Source organism: Myodes glareolus, chromosome 4, assembly GCF_982192425.1.
Source record: "Myodes glareolus chromosome 4, mMyoGla1.1, whole genome shotgun sequence".
Taxonomy (NCBI): domain Eukaryota; kingdom Metazoa; phylum Chordata; class Mammalia; order Rodentia; family Cricetidae; genus Myodes; species Myodes glareolus.
This window is the reverse complement of record NC_142029.1, coordinates 14,071,981-14,089,055: the sequence shown is the minus strand read 5'-3', so window position 1 is coordinate 14,089,055 and position 17,075 is coordinate 14,071,981. Positions and strand designations below refer to the sequence as shown.

Below are 17,075 nucleotides of genomic sequence, written 5' to 3'. Positions count from 1 at the left end.
TAACAGTTCTTCAGCTAAGAACTTAACTGCTGGGGCTGAAGAGGTGACTCAGCGGTTAAGACTACGGGCTGCTCTTTTAGAGGACCCAGGTTCAATTCCCAGCACCTTATGGTATCTTACACCTGTCTGTAACTCCAGTTCCAGAGCTTCTGACACCCTAACACAGACCATACAGGCGCACATGCGTGTGTGTGTGTGTGTGTGTGTGTGTGTGTGTGTGTTTCAAGACAGGGTTTCTCTGTAGCTTTGGAGCTTGCCCTAGAACCTACTTATTCTGTAGACCAGGCTGGCCTTGAACTCACAGAGATCCACCTATCTCTGCCTTTCAAGTGCTGGGATTAAAGGCATAAGCCACCTCCTCCTAGATATATATTAAAGAAGCCTATTTTGTTAAAAAATTAAATAAGTCTTTTAAAAAGACTTACCTTGTTCTGCCTGTGATACCCTGTAAGCTGAGTAGTAATTATACCAAACAGTTGTTAAAGATTGTTCTATTTAATCTGTGTATGTGTATGGGTGCATGTATGTAGGTCAGAGAACAACATGTGGAAGGCAGTTCTCTCTGCATCATTTGGATCCCAGGTATTGAGCTTAGGCATCAGGCTTCCCAAGCCTTTTGACCTAAGATACAATGCCCTTTACCTTTTAGCAACCAATTTTAGGTGAGCCATTTGTGTTGCCCAACTTTGCTTGACTTTGCGATATTTACAAATACATGGACAACCACAGCAAAGAGTGGACTCTTTGGTGCCCCGCTGCCTGCGAGCTCTGGTCCAGCTCTGGTAGCACATCTGCCTAACATACCCAGGGCCCTGCAATCCACCTGCAGCACCACCAAGAAAGAAAGTGTGGTTTGGTGAGGAAATGTTACCTCAGTAACAAAGCTTGGGCATGTCTCAGCCGAGGCCCTGGGCAGTTGACTTACTATTCTTAATTTTCTTGGAGTAAAAATTAAGATAGTCTGTCTATGTATCCCAGGCAGCCTCCAATCCATAGTCTTCTTGACCCAGCATCTTGCCCTTTTTTCCCCCGTAAGACAGTGTGATATGCTTGCTGCCCCCACCCTATATGAGTAGGTGAGGTGTTGCTCACAGGGGCAGAAGAAGACATTGAATGCCCTAGAGCTGGGAGTACCTGGTTGTAAGCTGAAATGGGTACTGGTAACTGGACTTGGGTCCTCTTGAAAAGGAAGTGTTCTTAACTTCTTCACCATTATTCCAAACCCAGCCCTCGCCCCTTAGTTAAACCCAGTTTCAGCAGCTTCCTAGCCGGTACTGTGGACTCAGCCCCATACTGGAAAGGGAGAGGAACCTTGCTCATCAAATCAGCCTCGTTTGTAGTCTGTGATACCTCTAGTCCTGCTATACTATCCGACAGTGAGGCCCCGGCCGTAACAGAGCATCTGTGACAGGCGCGCCCAGGAAACTGCTGTGGAGAAAAAGCCTCTGTGGATCCTAGACTTCCCCTCACTTGGCCCCCATTGTGTTATTTCCGTTCTCCTGGGGACTCAGCCAGAGGATATCTGTGCATGGTTAGAAATGGATGGATGACACATGCTTAAGTATTCACGGGTTCCCTTCCCAGTTTCATTCTCTGTTCTCACCTTACTCTCCCAGTGAATAAAAAATAAAATCCTTAGCTAATATCCCATTAGACATGATAGGTGTAAGGCTTTAGTAAAAGATCTAATAAACATGGGAGTGTGAGAGACTTTTTCTACTAGCTAAACCTAATTTTAGCAAACCTTTCCATATCCCAGGCTTCAGATGCCTGCTGTTTAAAAAACGCTTGTATGTAGGTCAGACTCCCACCATCCTATGTTTTGCCAGTGCTGTTTTTGAAGCTTGCTCACTGTCCCTCCCTCTGTTCCCTCCCCACCTCAGAAAGGGAAATACGCCCCAGCTCTGTGTGTGTGTGTGTGTGTGTGTGTGTGTGTGTGTTAATAGACAGTGCACATACACATATTTTGTTCAGTATTATCTCTTTGATGTTGCAGGTTTATGTGAGCCATACTTGAAGCTTGTGAGAATTAGCAAGAATATCTTGACTTTTTACTTTTTTTTTGAAAGATACTTGTGCCAGGTACGGGGGGGGGGGGCAATGCTTACGATTTCAGATAGACAAGACATAGATTTTTGTCTTCATTCTAGTCCTTTTAATTTCTGTTTCAAATATGAACGTCCCAAATCATCTTTTCTGGAGCTGTGGGGATGGCTCTGTTGGTAAACCGATTGCCAGACCTTCATTTGATTCTGGTTCTTACATAACAGCCCAGTCTAACATCGCACACTTATAAATCCAGGCTGGGGAGATGCAGATGGAGATCCCTAGGGCTTGGTGGGCAGCCAGTCTAGTTGAATCTCAGAAGCAGAAGTCATAGTTTGACTCCTCTTGGTGACACCCCCTTTCTAATGAGAATGGCTTTATAATCCTGTGTAGGAAAGAAAATATTTTTTTTTCAGGCTTCAGGTTTCACAGTAAGTGAAGGGAAGAATTTGCTCACTCTTGTTTGTTTTAGATGTTGATCTCATAGATTTGAAAAACCCCAAAAGTTGTGTGTCACCACCACCCAGCGAGTTCATACTTTTAAAGCCTAAATGCCTAGAACATAGTAGCATATGTATCCTTCGTTAAACGTCTGAGTCTTCATAACAGGCTTATCACACATTTGCTATAACTTAAAATAATAGAAGGTTAGGCTTGAGGTGCAGCTCAGTTGGCAGAGGGCTTGGTGAACGTGCTTGAAGACGTCGGTGTAATCCCCAGCACCATATAAAACCAGTATCAAAACATAAAATAAAAACCCCTGCTCATAATCTCATCACTTACAAGTAGAGGCAAGAGGATCAGAGTTTAAGGTCATCCTTAACTACCAAGAGAATGGGGGCTGGAGAGATGGCTCAGCAGTTAAGAGCACTGACTGCTCTTCCAGAGGACCCGGGTTCCAGCACCCACATGGCAGTTTACAACTGTCTGAAGATCCAGTTCCAGGGGATCTGACATCTTCACACCAATGCACATAAAATAAAGTTAAATAAACCATAAAAAATATTTTAAAAAAGAGAGAGAGAATGGGGACTACATGTGATACCCTGTTTCCAAAAAATGGACACTTATTCTCACAGTCTGAAGATGAGGTCTCTGGCACCCAGCTATGCCGTGTTCTTTACTAGGGATTTAAGAGGAACTATGTTTTCTGGTTCCTTCTAGCTTCTGGTGGTTATGTGTCGTCCCCTGCTTGCAGCCATTCATGTTTCCATTTATCCCTCCTGTCTGCCTGTGCTCCTTCTTGGATACTTACTGGATTTAGGACTCTCAGGTTGTCTCTGATGGTCTCATTTCAGTTCACAATTGCACCTGCTCTGCCATCCAAACAGTTACAGGGCAAATAGCAGCCACATACTTAAAGTATTTCTGGTTTTTTTTTTTTTTAATGTTCTCTGGATGTGAAGTTTTTGCATATAAACTTTCTTTAAATACATTTTAGGGGGCTGGAGAGATGGCTCAACATCTAAGCGCACTGGTTGCTCTTCCAGAGGACCTAGTTTCAATTCCCAGCACACACATGGCAGCTCACAGCTTCTGTAACTCCAGTTCCAGGGTATCTGGCTCTCTCATATAGATACTTGCAGGCAAAAAAGCCAATGCACATAAAATAAAAATAAATATCTTTTTAAGAAAATATTTCAAGTACTTGAATATCTTTTATTTCAAAATTGGGGGTTATGACTGTTTAGCTTGTAAAAGGTGCTTAAATCAGTTTTTTATTGTAAAAAATATTGGAGGTAGAGGTGTCGCGGTGCTGCTCACCTTCAGTCCCAGCACTCAGGTTTGGGATTAAGGTTCAACAGAGACAGGCAGATCTCTGAGCTAAAGGCCGGTGCAGTGCAGATGGGGTTACATAGTGAGATAAGTCTCAAGTAAACAAATAAATAGGAATTTTGTGAGTGTGATACAGTGAAAGCTTCCCTGCAAACTTTTATTTGGACAGAAATGGGTGAGAAGAGAACTTGATCTTGATTTAGAAGGCCTGAATATATTACATGATTCCCCTACTCTCTCTGTAAAGAAAGCTTTGGTGCCACGCTTGGTGGCGCATAGCTGTAGTTCCATCACTCAGGCCACAGAGGCGGGAGGATCATCACAAGTTCATGACTAGCCTGGGCTACATAGTGAACTCCAGCCCAACCTGAACTACATGCCACAATCCTGTATGAAAAAACAAATTGTTTTACTTCTTTGAGCTTGAGTCTGTACCATATAAGATATTCGCCCTGGTCCTGATTTACTTTGTGTGCTGTGATAAAATACCATGACCAGAAGTAGCCTGAGGAGGAAAAGGTTAAACTCCCCAGTTACAGCCCATCACTGAGGGAACTAAGGGCAGGAACTGGCTGGGGTCAGGAACCATGGAGGAACACTGTTTTCTGGCTTGCTCCCACTGCTTTCTTATCAAGCCAAGTCCACCTGCCCAGGGGTGGCAGCACCCATAGTGTGCTGGGCTCTCGCACATCAGTCATTACTAATCAAGGTACTTCACAGCAATGTCCCAGGTAGTTCCTCAGTTGATGCTCCCTCTTCCTCGGGGCTCTAATTTGTGTCAGGTTTGCTAATGCAGCACACTGCCTCTCACTCACAAGCATGTTAGAGAAACCACTGACAAAAGAAGGCACTATTTAAAAGAATAAAGCAAGCAGTTGCCCTGATGAAAATGAAACCCGTGCACTATTAAGGAGGACTGTACTACTATTCAGTACAGTTTTGGGAAACTGAGTAACTTGCCTAGGAACACATACCCCAAATACACTGAGTTGGGAGGGAGATTTGCTGACTTTTCTGTCCGGTGTATTCTCTTGTCTGGGTGTCCCCTGGACCCGTGGATTTCAGCAGGCCTTCCTTTAGAATCAGTGTGAAAGTGCACTGTGGGAAGTGATCCAAAACGGTTGTGTGTTGTGTCATTCCGATGAGCACGCACTCTGGAATGTTCCCTCTTGCTTGATCCTCCCTTACTTCATGGTGGCTCTGTCCTCTCTTACTTTTCTAAGGCTTTGTCCTATCCAGACTTGAGAGAGGAGATAGCGTCAGGTAGAGAAGGACCGTGTTGTTATGAAGCTGGTTGATCATCAAGCTGGTGAGGCTGTGAGGGCACTTGTCCTCATGCATGGCCATCTAAGTTCAGGCCTCAGAACCCAACACACCTAACACTCTTGCAAGTTGGCCTCTCACCTCCTTACTCATGGTGTGGATGTGCCCATACTGTAGCTTTGGAACTTGTCCTAGAACTTACTCTGTACATCAGACTGGCCTGATACTTACGGAGATCTGCCTGTCTCTGCCTCCCCAGTGCTGGGGTTAAAATCATGTGCCACCAGTGCTCATCACTAAATAAATATTTATCTATATTCTACAGTCATGGATATTAAGCTGGTTATTTTTCCCCCTGGATGCATGTATACTTACAGTACTTTAAATCTCCCTTCACAGGTCAGATACCAGGCCCTGGCTCCATGATGCCTGGGCAGCCCATGCCAGGTCGCATGATTCCTACTGTGGCAGCCAACATCCATCCTACCGGGAGTGGCCCTGCCCCTCCGGGTATGCCTCCAATGCCCGGAAACATCTTAGGACCCAGGGTACCCCTCACAGCACCAAACGGCATGTGTAAGTATCACAGTGGGAAGGTACTCCCCCAGCATCCTCTTTGGTGGGGGGATGGCTACTGATAAGGAAGAAAATCATTCTTGATGAGATGTGGAAGATGACTTTTTGTTGTGAAACTCTGGTTGTATACTCAGTACTGAGATCTGTGGTAAGCCACTTATTTCTGTCACGCATGGTTAAACCTGGTTAGTTTGAACCTGGTTGTTATTTCCCTACAAGAAATTTTATGCTGCAAAGTTAAAAGTGGTGAGTTGGCTTAGGCAGAAGCACGCAGATCTCTGAATTCGAGGCCAGCTTCGTCTACAGAGTGAATTCCAGGACAGCCAAAACTACACAGAGGAATCTATCTCAAAAAACAAACAAAAATTAAGAACCAGTAATGAGTTGAGTAAAAAAGAAACTGATCAAACATCGTTGTACTCCTTCAATCCCAGCACTTGGTAGTAGAGGCAGAGACTGTCCTTGTCTATAGGTGGAGATCCAGAGTAGCCAGGGCTACATAGTAAAACCTTTCTTAAAACAGGAAGGGAGTAAGAGAAGGCAGTCTAGAGATGGGCGTGAGCTCCTGCAGCTATTGGCAGGTTGGTGGTCCTACATAGACTTGAGAAGAAGGGGTTCAGGGATTGAGTGAGAAAGGAGTATGAGGTAGAGAAGTGCCACGAACTCAGTAGCATCCTTCTGAGCTTGTGTTCAAAGCCCAAGTAATTTCTCTCATAAGCCCCTCTGCTACCCCAGGGTTGACTTGACTTCCATAGGTGTAAATGGAAACTGTGCTTTCATTCCCCAGCCACCCCGACCCTAATAATCACACAGAAACTATATTAAACGCTAGCGGATCAGGTCTCTCCTAGCTAGCTCTTAGATTAACCCATTTTTGTTGTTTTATATTTTACCACGAGGGCCGTAGTTTGTAACCTCACATCTCGCTTCTTAGGCGGCTATGGCATCTGCCTGATTTCAAGACCTTTCTCCCCGCATTCAGTTTAGTTTTCTTGCCTAGCTATATTCTGCCCTACCATAGGCCAGAGGAGTTTCTTTATTAACCAATGGTAATAAAACATACTCAAAGCGTACAGAGGGGAATCCCACACCACTCAGGGTTGCATCATAGACTATGATCTGTTTCCAGTCCTGTAGACATGCACAGTGAGAAGGATTCTGCCATGATTGCTTATGTTCATGTTTGTGGCCAGAAGTTAGCTCTTGTTCACTGTTAGAATAAGAATCCTTGGTCTGTGAGGTGGTACATGCCTTTAATCCCAGGAGAGAGAGGTACATGGATCTCTGTGAGTTCAAGGCCAGCTGGTCTACAGAGCAAGTTCCAGCACAGCTAGGACTGTTGAGCAGAGAAACCTTAGGGGTTTGGGGGGGGGGGGGTCCTTTAATTAGGAAACAGAAAACTTGATAGGAGTATTCATTTCTCTACTTCTTGGCTGTAGATGAAATGTAACTCATTGCCTTAAGCAGCTACTACTGTGACTTCCTGCTATAATGGACTGTGCTATAGAACAATGAACCAAGTAAATCTGTCCTGTAAGAAAGTTTGCTAGGGTTTAGTGAAGTGATGAGAGATGGCTGGGGGGAGGTAGCAGGTAATATGACACTGGCAACTAAACCTGACATGAGTTTGGTTCCTGGTAACCTGCATGGTGGAGGAGAAAACTGACTCCCACAGTTGTCTTACAGCTTCAGCGCACATGCTGTAGCACCAGCACACCTATGTATGCATGTGTGACACATCCAACTACAAAATACTTGGGAATATTCTGTAACGTTCCAGACTTCCTTGCAGGAAAGCCAGCTTCACACAGAACCATGCATACCTCACCTTGAAACCCAGAGGCTAAGACAAAGTAGAGGCATAGAACAGAGTCTTAGCCAGGTGGTGGTGGCGCACACCTTTAATCCCAGCACTCGGGAGGCAGAGGCAGGTGAATCTCTGTGAATTCGAGGCCAGCCTGTTCTACAAGAGCTAGTTCCAGGAGAGGCTCCAAAGCAACACAGAGAAAACCTGTCTCAAAAAAAGAACAGAATCTTCGTTGAATTCATAGAATCTGCCCCCTATGAAAAGTGATTTCCATTGAGCTCGTGGTCAGGATCAGTAGATGACTAAGACAGTGCTTGCCGTGTCACCTCCCAACAGAGCTGGCCCAGTTAGCCGTCTCTGGTGAACAGATAGTGGCGCTGCACTTTATCGCGGTTGTACATGGAGTGTCCCACCTTGTATAAACAGGGTGTCAAGGGAATCTGAGCCTCTGACTTGACTCTTGGGCCCTGAACAAGCCATGCTGCTTGAGTAGCTTCCTATTCTTAGGGCTTAGTCTCCTTCTCGAAGATCACCCAGGAGGAGATGACTAGGCTCAGAATGGTTGAAGAACTGTAGAGCTTTGATAGACTCCTCTTGGGAATGCCTAGTTAGTTAGTGTAGCTATACTTTAATTATTTGTTTGATGTTTTCATTTCTGTCAGGATCTAGAGGTTTTAAAGCCTTGGAATTAAATGATCTCTAGTGTTCTTTTGTATGCTAAAGCCGCTAGAGTTGAAATAGAAAAGAACCCCAGACACTCACACTAATTGTTCCCTTCAGGACCTGACCTAGTTTGGGCCAGAAATCCAAGGGTGGCAATTGAGGAGCTGTGAGGGCCTCCCAGGACCATCCAGCTTGTCAGCAGCTGCCTCAGTGAAGCTCTGTGGCCCTGGTGGAAACAGTTAATCAGCAAGAAGTTATTGATGATCTCTCTTGTGCCCAGCTAGGCTGGACACCATGGAATAAAGAAAGATAAAGATACAGACCTAGTCCATGGAAGCTCTGATTATTTAATTGAAGAAACACAATTAGTAGAGAGAACAATTAGAAAACAATAAAATAGAAATATAATTAAGTTCTAAAAACAGTCTGGATTGATTCTTGGAATGAGTGGTCCTTTGAGAAGGCGGGTGAATTCCAGCACTTCCCTCGCCTGCTTCTTAGGTGAGGGTAAGCAGCATGAGCAGCTCTGGTTGGCTTCTGTGTGCTTGACCTCAGAGATAGCAAGCCTCTGGGCCTACGTTGTTTGCCTGCTACAAAGAAAGTTACTTCCTTAGCAAGTATGAGCTGTGGCTGAGGCAAGCAAATCTCTAAATCTGAGGCCAGTCTGGTCTGCATGGCAAGTTCCAGACCAGCCAAGGCTACAAGTAAAACCTTATCCTCCCCACCCCCACAAACAACAACAAAAGCCTCCTTCCTGTCACTTTCCATTGAATGGGTTCTTTCCCAGCCTCCCTTTCTCCAGCAGTGACAGTTACCTTGAATGTGTTTGCAGATCCTCCTCCACCACAGCAGCAGCCGCCGCCATCTGCAGACGGAGTCCCTCCACCTCCTGCTCCAGGCCCACCAACCTCGGCCACTCCTTAGCCTTGAAGATGCAGGAGCCTCCACACCCACCACAAGCTGAAATGGGGACGGCAAGACTTGTGTCTCAGCTTCGTTGGTTTCCTTTTGGGATTTATTTTTTTCCTCAGAGCCCCAAACATGAGTCCCGTGTCTCTCCACTCCCTGATACTTCTCATGTCAGGTCCTTAGCTGACACAGTGGGAAGTGTGGTGACTGGTGTCCCCTGGTCATTTGAAAAGTAACCCGTGTCTCCCCTGTCCCAGGGTGGCAGGTGTTGGCAGTTGATCTGCAGGTCCTGTTGGCATTAGTATTCGATGTCTCTTTTTGTTTCGTCTATGCTTCAGTGGATAATTCTCTATAATTACTATCCTTTCTTCCCCGTTTTTAAGGAGAGCATCCTCAGTTAATAGAAACCAAAAAAGTGGTGATGGGCAGGAGACAGCCACAGAGGGACACACCTTAAGGCATTAAAGTGACCTTATTTCTCCATATCTGAGCATGCTGGTGAGGTCTCTGAGGCTTTTGCCACATGTAAATGCAACCGACTGAGAGGAGCTGGGGAAGAAGGTGTCCTGTTGATTTTATTCCCCAGTGAGGACTGTGGAGGACTCCACTCTTCTGGAAGAACACACCACTGTATCTAGTAGCAGAGAGCCCAGCTTCCCTTACCACCATCCTGGGTTTCTGTGCAGATTTACAGGGTCAGAACTAGGGTCGTTTTCCTAAGGGCAGTGTGAGCTTTAATGACTGGAATTTGGGAGGCATCCCCTACATTTTCCCAGACTGACACGAAAGTTGAAGGGTCTAGGCTCTCCTACAGCTTAGGAGCTGCCCAGCCCACACATCCTCTCAGCTCACCTCCATGTGGAGCTGAACTTTATATGTGCTTTCTAAACCTTCCCCTTACAAGAAAGGAAAGGAAAAATAAAAACTTTATTAAAATAGATAAGTAGGTTGTGCTAAATGTTTAATCTCATGAACTTGGTTAAGTGACTGGGGCGGGGGGGTCCATGTCCCTAAACTACCTCTTGCTGTAGCCAGGGTGAGTGGGATTTCTTGAAGCGGTACTGAGGTTCAGAATGGCAGTGAGAAATTGGGGCATGCTCAACAGCTTCCTGTACCTCCTTTTTCTGAGCCCTCACATTCCATCATCTTGTGCTGAGGGCACAAGGACCTCACTTGGCTCCGAAGCATTAGGCTTTAAGGTTTGGGATGCTCACACTGGGAGGGTAGGGTACCAATCCTGAGGAAGAGCCACAAAAATGCCTTAATTTGAGCCTGTATCTGCCCCTGCTGATGAGTGATTTGATAGTTATGGTTTTATCGGCTTGTCCTTCCCTCCCTTCTGTCCTTCTATGAGTAGCAAGAGGGTGTTTTTGCCAGAGCTTCCCTTTAAGTGACAGTTTCATTATTGAGAGTGCAAGGTAGAACATCTTATGAATGTCTTTTCCTCCTGTGTATGTTCTAACGCTTTTCATATGAGAGGGTGTAGACGGTGTCTATAACACCTTAGAACCCTTCATGTCAGAACACAGAAATCCACAGTTGAGATTTGCCTTTGAGACCCTCAGGTTTGCCTCTAACAGGTGGCCCTGGCCACCGTCTGAGTCCTGGGGTACTAGAGCTAAGGAAACCTTATTTCTTTTTGTGTGCACTCTAGACTCTTGAAGTAGAAAAATGGAACTGAGCTTGTTCCTTGGGAGGTTACTTAACTCATTTGCCTCCAGGAAGACCCCAGTGCCTTTTGACAGTGGCCAGGGTTTCCTACTTCCCTCCATTCTCTCCCAAAGGAAGCTCACGCCAATGCTCGCCTTTCCCCCGGAGTCCTAGAAGGAGAATGGGATTCTGGTTCACACTGTGGTCCTTTCTAACCTCAGGTCTGTTATGTGATCACTTTCCAGTTTGAAAGATGCAAGTGGAGATATTTTTGCAGTGCTTGTAACCTACAGAACCTGAGTTCAACACAGCTCTTTCCATGTCTGTCAGTCGGGTTCATTTCTGTAATAACACCCATCCAATGTTGTGAGGGGCGGGCTGGGATGCTGTGTAGCTTTTGTACAAATGTATCTCTCAGTGTGGGTTTGTTTTTGGTTTTTTGTTTTGTTGTTGTTTTTTTTTCCTCTTGTTTTATTTCTAAATGAGGGAAGGGAGTTTTGAGAGTTTGGGAGAAAATGAATGAAAATGGCTTAATTTTCCTCTTTTTTCATTGAATAAATGATATACCATTTATGAATTCTAGTCCCGCTCTCTGCGTTCATCCACTTATTTCATACTATGTCCTGTAAAGAACCTAAGTACTCAGCCTCAAGTGGTCTTGATTAACGGAGAAAATTCCGTGTCTGAGGGCTACTAAGTTGATCCTATTCGAGGTGCTTCAGGATTGAACATAAAGTTGAATGTCTTAGCCACTTGAATACCTTCCCCTTCAGTCCTCCAGATGCAGGGTTACCTAACATTTGTGTGCCCCCAAAGAGGTCTTGTTTACTGAGGTGGAGTGTTGGGTGCAGGTTAGAAGCAGACTTTCTAGTGTAAGCTTTCATGAACATTACCTACTACTACACGGCAATTCCGAGCACCACGGCTGCAAACCCTGTGTCAGCAAGGAAAGAAGTTCATAAGCATTGTAAGAGAATTCTTGTCCACTGTGAAGTGAACACAAACTGCTCAGTCAGGACGGTGCCTCTGGCAAAGAGCTAAAGCCGGCCTGGTCTCGTGATTCCAGTCTCCAGGAGAAAGTTAATCCTTGATCCAAGTTAACCAGAGACTGGTTTCTAAATTTGAGCATGAATTCTTTTTCTTTTTAGTAAGTCTAAATTTTTTTCTTTTAAGTTATAGAAGACCATGTGCGGTCCATCAGTCTTCCATGTGTTCCTCAAATTATTAGTATAATTTCTCTAAATTCATTAAAATTAGTAATTTTCAAACCTATTGTGTATCAGCCTATAAAGGTGCTTGCCACCAAGCCTGATGACATGAGTTCAACCCCTGGGCCACCCACTTATTTGAAGAGAACTACCAAAAGTTGTTCTCTCACCTTCACATGTGTACTGGTATGCACACATATATACAGAAATACATATTAATTTTATTTTTGAGATAGTGTCTCACGATGTAGTCGTGGCTAGCCTGCAACTTACTATGTAGACCAGGGTGATCTTGCACTAATGAAGATCCACCTGCCCGTCGAGTACTGGGATTAAAAATGTGCCACATCTGACTTGAATTTTTTTCCCTTAAAAAGATGTGGGCCGGGTGGTCATGGCACACGCCTTTAATTCCAGCACTAGAGAGGCAGAGGCAGGAGGATCTCTTGAGTTTGAAGCCAGCCTGGTCTACAAGAGCTAGTTCCAGGACAGGCTCCAAAGCTACAGCGCAACCCTGTCTCGAGAAACAACAAAAAAGAGAGAGAGAAGAAGAATAAAAATGGTGATGTGGTAGTACAGAACTCTCCACAGGTCCCTCTCGGGACATTTCATCCTATAAAAATTTGAGATCTTTTGTAACTTTGCATACAAGGGAATCAGGTGCAAATAAACTATCAAGGCTGTACCGGCCTGGCAACCAGAATATAAACAGTTAAGTAACATCTCACATAGGGCCAAGCATTCTTAAAGAGATTGAAATTATCCTGTAGGTATGGTGGTACAAGCCTGTAATCACAGCTCGGGAGGACCCTAAGTTTGAGACCTACCTGCTATACCTAACACCTATCTTCAGAAAAATTATTTTTCCTGGAGAAAACTGGGGGATAATTAATCTGAACTGAGTGACCTATAATTTTCTGTATGGTATTCTGAATTCAATCCCCAGGATATAGCATCTGGTGTGCTTCATGTGATATCCTGGGGGGTCACCCTCAATTAATCCTAGAAGTCATGTCTGTCATAAAGGGCAGAGGCAGGTGCATGGCTTTGAGCCCTGAAGGGCTACATAGTGAGGTGGGGGAAGGGCCTTGATCCTGAACTTGGAGCAGATTTCTCAGGCAAGTGAGCAGTAAAAGAATGACTAAATGGAGCCGGATGCAGTGGTGTATGCCTTCAATCCCAGCACTCAGTAGGCAGAGGCAAGTCGATCTGTAGAATTCGAGGACAGCCATACCAGGGTGGGAGGGAAAATTCAGTGAGCCAATTACAATTCTTGCTCCAGGACTAGCATGTCCTGTTCTGACCCCTGGGGAAACCAGGGGTTAAAGGTCCCTGTCTGGTTGCTGTGTGGAAGTTGGAGGTGTCCTTACTAACGCCCCCAGAAGCTTTTGCATGCTCTTGTAGCTTCATGGAGAGCAGTCATATCCAGCGCTGGCAGTAGCTTCACCCTTAAGAGGAGAAATCACTGCCCTAAAATACCTATAGCTTACAATGTAGTGACCACACCTGTAGGCGTCTGACAGAAAAAAAAAAATCTCCAACTCTGGTTGCCTAACAGCCTATCTTTTTAAGTGCTCTACCCAATGGAGCAGTTGTGGGGTCAGAAGTAGCACTCGGAGATTGTGACAGGCTGATGTCTGTCTGTCTTGGCCTTCACACTGACAGACTTTCAGTAGCCATCTGTACTGTAGCATTCCTTATTCAATGTTGGCTCACTTTTACTGTTATAATATTCTGTATAATCTGAATTCTATCCCCAGGACATGGCATCTCGTGTGCTTCATGTACTATCCAGAGGGTCCTCTTGTATGACAGAATAGCCTTCAACTTCTGATCCTCCTGCCTCTACCTCCTGTGTACCACTGCACCCAGCTCTGAGTCGTCTTATTTGGCTGTATCCACAGGGTTCGTGAGAAGTACTAGTCACCTGCTGGGACAGCAGATCTCTTCTGCACTCTAGTTGGTTACTTCTTTGGCTTTCTCACAACTGGCCTGGCTTTGGAGTCAGTTACTAAATTCAAAAGCCCTTTCCAACTGATGACAAACCGTTGCCCAGCAGAATGACCACCTGCTTCTGAGATGAGAACAACTCCAACATGGAGTTATATCAACACAAAGGCTATTTAGCCCTTCCCTTTCTACCACGAATGGTGTTAGTAGGTCTGTTGGAGTAGCTCATTATCCCTCCACACACACCTAAGTTTGTCCCCAAACCTGATCATTCTGTTGTGGTTACTAATAGCAGCTAGGCATAGTGACATACTTGTAATCCCTGAATTTGGAGAGAGAGGCAGGATGATTAGGAATTTAAGGCTGTCATCAGTTCTATATTAAGTTTGAGGCCAACCTGGGCTGTGAGAGACGTGTCAAGGGGCTGTAGGATATAACGTTGAATACCAGATGACAGTGGAAGGTTGGGCTGTGTTGGAGATAGGGCTTCAGGATCCTGAACTCTTCTGATATTTAAGAAAGGAAATGGGGGTCTGGAGAAGTTTCTCAGGTTACAAGCACTTTGCTCTTACAGAGCATCCACATGGTGACTCCAGTTCCAGGGCATCTGATGTCCTCTTCTGTGTTCCTGGATACCAGGTACAGGTGTGGTGCACATACATGTATATGCAGGCAAAACACCCATGTACGCAAATGAATCTTTAAAGGGTGAAATAAAAAGTCCCCATATTACAATGAATATAGTTTTTTTAAAAAGAAAAGTCAAAATTTCAGTGTGTTGCTGTTTATACTGAGGATTTAAAGTCAAACTGATGTTCTCTCTCCAGCCCATACTCTGCCTAGTTCAGTATAATGGGCGTAGTGACAGCAGCCACCATATGAAGCCAGTGTCTTTCTATTCCATACGTGAGGATGCGTGCAGCAGTCATGGCAGTGGTCCTTGTGGCTTGGCTTTGTTGGCAAGGTACCAAACCCCAGTAGGAAACAGGCACGTTGAAACCACTGCCATACAAAGGTCTCAAATGGAACGGATGCAAACAGGGGCATGATGGGCTGTCTCCAGTGCTTCATCATCTGGTTCTCACCTCTTTAGCTTCCTCGACCTTCTTACACACACATGCCAGACCCTGTCCCACTGCAGTCTCTGCTGACTCCACGGTTAGGCAGATTTGGTGCTGAATCTTGCCTTTCTCAACACAGACCACTCCCTGAACGATTTTTTTTTTTTCTCATTCGATTTATACGCTTTGCCTAATTACTCTGTTCTCAGGGCCAGGCAGGATCATAATGTCAACAGTTGGTTTTTGTAAGTCCCAAACTGGTGCTAGATAACTAGCTCATTGACAGCGCTTTTCTGTCGTGCTGGGTTCAATTCCAGCAACACACACAATTGAACTAAGTGAGAACAGGATTTATCTCCAGGGAGGGGAGAAGATAATTAAGGAATAAGATATTTCACATGTTGTACCATATGTTTGTTTTACTGATCAAAAAACCAGAATTTAAAAGGATGGTTAAACAAAATATGTTAAAGATGGGAAACAGGCAAGGGTAGATAGAGGGATTTGATTAGTTAGTTCTAGACAGGGATTACAGGCATGAGCTACCATTACCAGCAAACACAATTATTTATTTTGTGGTACTAGGAATTGAACCTAAAGTCTCTGTTAGACAGGTGCTATCCCTAACCCTTGGTGTTTTGCTATGAGAAAAGACTATTGTGACCATGCCTAGACATGAAGGGACACACACACAGGCCCTTGGCACACAGACTTGCCCCAGAACAAGGATGTAAGTACCTCCACCAACATTCACTTTTGACAACTACCAGCCAAGAACGGAAGACAGAAGCAGCTCCCTCTTGACTGGAACTCCAGACTCAAGGAGCTGGGACAGATGTGGCTGGTTGCCACTCCATAGATGCCATCTACGGGCCCTACAGAGCCTACCTCCGGTCCAGGAACTGATTAGGATATAAGGGCCTAACTGCTTGAACAGGACGTGTAGACCTCACAGAAGGCAGGGTAATAGGAAATCAAGTTTTTCTGGCACTAAGTTTGCCACCCTGGAGGGGACTCCAGGCTGGGGAAACAGGCTGCAGCCATAGTTGTGATGGGAGAAAAGGAGTGTTCAATAAAGGCAACACCACTAGGAGATTCGTGTGAGAGAGATTAAATGATGGACTGTCCTTCTTGATCATACTTGGTATCTGACAGAGATAAGAGCATCTACACCAGCGTCGCCCCATGTCCTTGGACCGAGCTGAATATAATCATTTAGGTCGATAATAAGACATCAAGAAGTAGGCCATTTGGAGGCAAGGACTACTAGGTGTCTAAATCATAGCTCTGCCTTCCCTATCCCAGTAATCAGTGAATCCGGGTTCTATGTGCACCTGTCTGTGAGTGAGACCTCCTTGATCTAACCAGGAACCTGGGTTTGGGTAGTACAGGTCACCTGGGGAACTGTGCATCCTGGGAAAGCTGGAAAGGACTCAGTCCCCCCTGGATTTAGAGAAGGCAAGGCGAAGTCAAAGTAATGGGAGGGTCTCACCCCTTGCCCGAATAATACGTTGGCAAGATCTAAACTAATGGCTTTGGCTGTGGACGGATTAGGTCTGATCCGATTAGAGCCTAGGCCGTCGTATTCGCCTCCTTGCCAGGTTCTGTCGACGTTAGCCTTGCTCTCGTGAAGACTCAAGAGACCGACCGGAGAACCTTGCCTACCCAGAACACCGGGTTGGCGCAGAAACCCGAGAGTCGGTGCTCCGGGCCCCGCCGCTATCCACTCGGGGGGCGCGGGCTTCCGCCCCCCGCGGCCCTTCCGAGCCCCGCCCCGAGCCTGCGGGAGTCTGAGCCCGCGACGTCCCCGCCTCCCTGCGCGCGCGTGGCGGGTGGGTTCCTCGGAGGTCCGCGGCCGAGCGCGCTCAGCATCGGGAGCGCAGGCCGCGCAGGCCGGCCCTGCGGGCTCCCGCCCGTGCACCTGTCGGCTTCCCCCCACGGCTCCGCTGCCACCCCCCGCGTGTCCCGCGCCAGAGGGGTCTGCCTGTCCCCCCGACCAGGAGGACCGAGAGGGGCCGGCGTCAACGCGACGTGCAGCGGGGCGGGCAGAGTGGGGGCGGCGCCGAGCACGGCAGCGGCAAGCGGCCGCGGCGGCGCGGGAGGCGGGGAGGCGCGGCGCGCGGAGGACAGCGGCTGACGGCGGCATGCGGCGCCTCATGCTGCCCA

At 46.2% G+C, this 17,075-nt stretch overlaps 1 protein-coding gene across 2 annotated transcripts in view; it reads left to right on the top strand.

Annotated features, from left to right (window-relative positions):
* Smarcc1 (SWI/SNF related BAF chromatin remodeling complex subunit C1) overlaps positions 1-11,272 on the top strand; it is a 116,296-nt gene extending 105,024 nt beyond the window's left edge. For both annotated transcript variants that reach the window (XM_085688895.2, XM_048424312.3), the window contains exons 27-28: positions 5,485-5,661; positions 8,964-11,272. In XM_085688895.2, the coding sequence (XP_085545021.1) occupies positions 5,485-5,661; positions 8,964-9,055 (269 nt within the window). In that variant the 3' untranslated portion in view covers positions 9,056-11,272. The remainder of the gene's footprint in view (positions 1-5,484; positions 5,662-8,963) is intronic.
* Positions 11,273-17,075: the final 5,803 nt, after the last annotated feature.